Raw genomic sequence first — 6,000 nt, 5'->3', positions numbered from 1 at the left:
TGAGGCCATAAAGAGACTTGGCGAGCCAGTCCCAAGCCCCTTTCCCCCACCCCAAAAATGTTAACTTCTACAAGTTTCACAGATGGAAGGCACAGCATTATGTTTTAAAGGAATGCTTTATCATTTACACCCATGGACAGAGAGTATTTTGTATAATCTGGCTCTCATTCACCGTCGCAGTATTCAGTGTGCAGCACTATAAAAAACAGGTATACTGTGATCCTTGCATTCTGGCTAATGTGCAATGATACTGTAGGTGACATTATAAGCTTATCAAACTATCACTCTTTTTATGGGAATCAGCAGTTCCTGATACTGATTGAATTTCCTCCTGATTGCATAAAACATTTAAGCAGCCCAATTAAAAGGGTCAACAGTGCAAGGCTACCAGGACCCTATCCATCATGTTGTCACAGGCCTGGCCTACCATCCAAATGGCAGCGACGTTTATCCTTGTTCTAAGGCAGATGTGATTAATACTTTCTTATGAAGCACAATATCCGTCTCAAAGAATAAACTGATTAATCTGTTCCACTCTAAACAGGTTCTAGGAAGCAAGCAGGGGACAGTCAGAGACCAGAACATTTCCTCATGTGAGAGTGAGAAGCCATGCACTTCCTCTCCTTGTACAGAGTAGAATGTTTTCCCCCATTCTACTACCAGAGGACTGCCGATTACATCAGCAACCCTACACGAATTCACCAAGTAGTATTGTATTCAACAGCGGTTACCTTTTGGATAGGCACATATTCTTTGGGTGCTGAATTTCAGGCCTGTGGTACAGATTTGGTCCACTCGGGCTCCAATCCAGCTCTCCCAGGCCTCCATTCCCCTGACTGCTAATTTGCAGTTTTATCCCCTGTTCTAAATTCCTCTCATCAGGCTTGGCTCCTTGCAGTGAGACTCATCTCCTACTGAAATGCAGCCCAAGAGTTTTTACATAATTCTGTCCTCAGGCTAAATGAGGCTTGACACCTCTGAAGTATAGAAATGTAGAGTAAAACAACCAAGAAAACCCTCTTGGTTAATGGGTGATACAGAAATCAAATAAATAAAAGGTAGAAGAGAACAAATATCATTAAATGACAATGTAACAGACTGAACCCAAAAAAGAAAGGAAGCACACTCAGGCATTGATTCTTAAAGTTCCACAGTAGTTCTTATAATGATCAGCTTTAGGAGAAAAGAAACAATCAGGAGTAAAATGTGAACTTTCCTTCTGCACAGCTGATGGACCAGGGCCCATCTCTTCCTCTGGTGCCTGCAGGTGGAATTGTTTGCACAGTAAGAGAGAGGCAAAGGATGCCAGCAAACCTGTCAAAATCTGATCGGTTATGTACACCTCATGATTCACTGCAGAAGTAACAGAACTCCTCTTCCCATGCCACAGGTCACCATTTCATCTCAACCTTTGGTGCAAGGCATTGGACTAGGAGCAGGTTGACCCTGTTCCAGAACACCCCAGAATTATAAGCATCACAAGGTGATCTTGGGACAATCCCCATGAACCTAATCGACCTTAGATCATTGCAAGGATAATAAAGAAAGGAGCCAGGTATCTAAGCTCTTTGAAGAAAAGGTAGGATTAAAATGTATTAAAATACATTGCTAAAAGCAATTCTCCACCTCCTGGATGGTGCATTCATTTGGCCTCTATAGCCTGGCTTTAGAAGCAATCCTTTATTTATTTAAAACTTTTATATGCTGTCCTCTATGCGTGGCATCTCAGGACAGCTTACAAACATTAAAATCAAAAACAAGCAATCAATACAAATATAAAACAATACACAGTCAATAAAAATAAATTAAATCAAGAGCGATTGATTAAAACTATTAAAATACTATCAAACTGACAAAGGTATAGAGCTCCTTTTGAATGTGTTGCCCTTTTATTAATTAGGGATTCATTGGACTTTTCTCTTCCCCCACCCTCTGTGTTTTTTCAATCTGGATTACCAATGAATGGATAAGGATTGGATGCATTTTATATCCATATTTTCTGGACTTGAAATATGCTCTGCAGCAGAAAAGACGTAACATCTGAAGAAATTAACACTTTTGAAGAATGTGCAAAGAAATACCTGTACATTTTAAAACTGCATATAAATATGCTTTAGTCATTATGTGGCTATATAAACAAGATGTGTATAATTTGAAAAAAAAACCAGTACACTGAAAGGTGCATTAAAAAACAAAAAAGGAAGAAAACATAATTTATTTCTGTTAAAAAAAATAGCACAGAACTGGCATGGAATGGACAGAGGTGAAAAATGGAGGAAGTCCACAGAAACAAACCTGGTAGAATCACCCTTCACTATTACTATTATATTATTAATAAATGGAAAATAAAACTATGTGTAAATTTAGGGTAGAATAAATAACTTTATAACAGGTTGGTTGTAACTATTTTGAGATGGCTCCAACTTGAACACATTCAACAATTTAGTATGCTGATAGAGGTGTGGAAAGGAGTTGGAAGGGAAGCAATGCATTTTGTTATCAACCTATGAACACTGACATGCATTTGTCCCTCCACTCGGTAATTTATGTTCTAAAAAATTAACATTGGGGGTTCAAAACTGAAGAGCATCTGTACACACGAAAACATGATACATACAAAATAGCCCCTTGACCCCAGCCCCAATAAAGTGTTACAAGTTGCTAGACTGAAGTACCAACTAGGTGCTTATTTTTATTTACAAGAGTTCTACAAGGTGCTTCTTTTTCACTATGTTCTAAGGGGCTTGCTCCCCGTTAATGTGCACAGAATTATGCTGCACCAGGCTTTAATAATCCTGATAGTGGTTACCTGATGGGTGCAGTAGGATTGATATAGGTGCTAAGGTGACTTGTACCTGCAAGAGGTGGGGGCGGGGAATGGGTTTAAAGAAGTAAGGCAGGGCTTCAGTACCTGGAGCCTATTTGAAGCAGCAGGAGCTGTGGCCCTCCAGATGTTTTGGCTTACAGTTCCCATCACCGTAGCTAGCATAGTCAATTATATTTATTTAAAACTTTTATATGCTTTATGTATGACATCTCAGGACGGTTTACATCATTCGCGGATGCTTTGCAGGCCAAAACATCTGAATGACCACAAGTTGCGCTACAAGAAGTCCATACAACAGAAACATTGATTGCTGCTCCATAGAAGAGGAACCACCATTTCTGCCTGCTCACTCCTCTTTCATTGAGCAGCCTGATGAAAATTAGGCTCACTGGCTCCACTCTGCCATTTGGAAGGGGCAGGTGAGTGAATGAGGAGCTGGCTTTTCACTCCACTGGCATCCTTCTGTGCTGCACCACCCAGACTGAACCGCAACTGCAATTCTAAATGAACAATGAAGGGCTAAGAGCGAGGAGAACCTTTTCATTTGAAATGTGTTACTTCTGAATATTAATGCACCATAGTGAAAGAGATTTTATTTAAAATAACTGAACGTGCATTCTAGTCAGTGTAGGAGGAATGGTGGTTTTGGTCAAGTTTACAGATCCAGCAAATCCAAAACTTTCAAAAACTTATCCTAAAATTATTGTGTTAAATAAAGCAGTATTAGAGGTACGTCTACAGTTCTACACATACTCATGAAAAGGTTCTGAATAACCCATGCATTGGTTCAGGTTGCCTTCTAAGCAGGTTAAGGTCAAGATCCTCTTCCTTTTTGACACAACCATGACCCATATCACTGATCAAGTTCATATTCTGCAGGTAATTTCCCTTTAGCAAACTACCAGGGTTACTGATAACCCTCATGTTCAACAAGCTAGCACATACTTGCAGAATTTGAGTTGGCAGTTAATACAGCACACTTGCATCTACAACCAATGAAGACAATTTGGTGAAGCATATATTTCCTTTACATGAGCCTTGGAAAGATTTGTTAACTGGAGGCTATATGAATAAGGCCAAAAGCCAACAAATAGCCACCACCTCTTACATTCAAGGTCCATTTTAGTTGGTTGGTTGTTATTGTGAAGGATTCAGGATTCTAGCTACGTAAAGAAAGCTGTCAAGAGTCTGATACAAAGCCATTTTCAAAAAGCATCCCATGTTTTCCGCGGCCTCCATCAGCCACATTGCCAGTGAAGCAGGTGGTAGAGACATGTGTCTACACAGGAAGGCAGCAGGCCTGCAGATGTCTCGCTTTTGCGGAACCAGGCAATCCTTCAGGGGCTCTCAGCAGCATTACAAAACCTGGGCCAGTAGCTTGCTTCTTTGAGGCAGGATGGCCCTGAAACGGCCTCGTTGGGTGTGAACTGCAAAGAACAGTGAAAAATAAGGCAGTCTGGTTCGTGGCGATGTGTCTGCATTGCGATTTGCGATGCCAGCTTGAAGCCCCAACTTCGCTGGGCGGGACAGCGCGCACGCGCGCCCCTGGAGCGTTATGTTGAAACCCAACTCGCCCTCGCCTGAAAGCGGCAGCTTTCAGGCCAAATCAGGCACCGCCTCTTCCTCCTCCGCGTCCTCCTCCGCGTCTCCTCGACCGCCTTCACCGACGCGGGCCCGTTTGGTTCCACGCTGCGCCTCCCGCTCTTCCTGGAAGGCCGCCTCCCGCCCAGCCTCCGCTTCCGGGTCTCGGAGCAGCTCCTGCTGCTGCGGAAGCTTCAAAGCCTGGCGGAAGAGGTTCCGGTTCTCTCTGCGCAAGCGCCGGTTCTCTAGCTTCAGCCGCGCGTTCTCCTCCCGCAGGCGCCGGCTCTGCCGCTCGCGCTCTTCCCCGAGCCTTAGCGCTTCAGCGTGGCTGGCGGCCAGGTCTGCGTATCTCTCCGCCAGCTGCTCCGGCGAGCCACCCGGCCGACCTCGCCAACCGCCGCAGACGCAGCACTCCCCTTCTACGCTGCGCCCCCTCCGCGCAGAGCGGCCACAAGGGCTGCTGCGGCTGCTACCTGCACGAGCTCCGCAGAAGCAGCAGCCCCTCCACTGTCGGCTCGCGCCGCGCATGCGCCTCATCCGTGGGCTCGGCACCTCTTTGCGCTTCGCGAGGAAAAGGGGGGACGTGGATATGTCCGGGTCTATTGTAACGAAGGGGGGCGGAGTTTGGGAGTGCTCTTCTGCAGCGGAGGGAGGGGCGGAGACTGGCAGAGCAGCCGGCTTTTCCCACTCCCGTTGCTCCTGGAGCCCTGAACTGCGTGCGCGGTGGATGGAGCGTGCGTGTTTGTGGGCGGGGCGAACTGGGCGGGGCATCAAGCTGCTTGGCACGTTAGGTCTGCTGCATCTGATCGCATCGGTTGTGTGTACGCGCATCTTTGTTCTCAAGCTTCAGGGTTATGTTTTTCCTCTCGGGCGTGAAGGTTGCAAAATCATGATTTTACTAACATGTTAAAGGAGAGCTTACCTGCAGAATGTGTATTTGGACTGCAGCCTTCCAACCCAGGCTTCCCATTGAATTTCCTCCATAGGTGTGGGACTGGACCCACACATCTGAGGAGCATGAGGTTTGATGCTCCAAGGGCGAAGTGGTAAATTCAGACTATCCTATGACCCTGTAAGATTGGTTGCTTAGCTATGATCCTAAATGGGTTTCATCAGGCAGGCAGTCCTAGCTGTGTTGAATGGGGCATGCTACCAGGGAAAAATAGACTGTTCTGGCATTAGGCAATCTCACCCATAGTTATCAGGGAGTGACTTCCACTGAACTCTGGCCATGCTTCAGGTCAAGAATGTTGGCTACCGTAAAGCAAGGGTCTGTCAGTTGGGCTCCAACTTCCTGATCATGGGCCATGGTGTCTGCAGCTGATGGGAGCTGAACCGCCCACTAGCAGTTCACAGCAGTACGTTAAAAATAACAAAGATGCATCATATTAAAACATCATAAAAAGCTTACAATACAAAACAACCAAATTTTAAACACACACACACACACACATCTTGAAGGGAAAAAGGTCTTAATAGCTAGCAGGCCCCAGTAAACTATTTGAATGCCCTGCAGTAGGGGGTGGTCTTTACTTGGTGCCAAAAAGATAGTAAAATTGGTGCCAGGCAGGCCTCAGTGGGGAGCTTGTTCC

General features: G+C 45.3%; 1 protein-coding gene across 1 annotated transcript; it reads right to left on the bottom strand.

The window, feature by feature from the left end:
- Positions 1–2,184: 2,184 nt before the first annotated feature.
- Positions 2,185–5,038, bottom strand: TUSC1 (tumor suppressor candidate 1). The gene has a single exon (XM_044428025.1). The coding sequence runs from the start codon at positions 4,943–4,945 to the stop codon at positions 4,424–4,426; it is 522 nt and encodes a 173-aa protein (XP_044283960.1). The 5' UTR covers positions 4,946–5,038; the 3' UTR covers positions 2,185–4,423.
- Between the last annotated feature and the right edge of the window lie 962 nt (positions 5,039–6,000).

The sequence above is a fragment of the Varanus komodoensis genome, unplaced genomic scaffold (assembly GCF_004798865.1).
Source record: "Varanus komodoensis strain SLA01 unplaced genomic scaffold, ASM479886v1 scaffold19, whole genome shotgun sequence".
NCBI lineage: Eukaryota > Metazoa > Chordata > Lepidosauria > Squamata > Varanidae > Varanus > Varanus komodoensis.
This window is presented reverse-complemented; position numbering and strand designations above follow the sequence as displayed.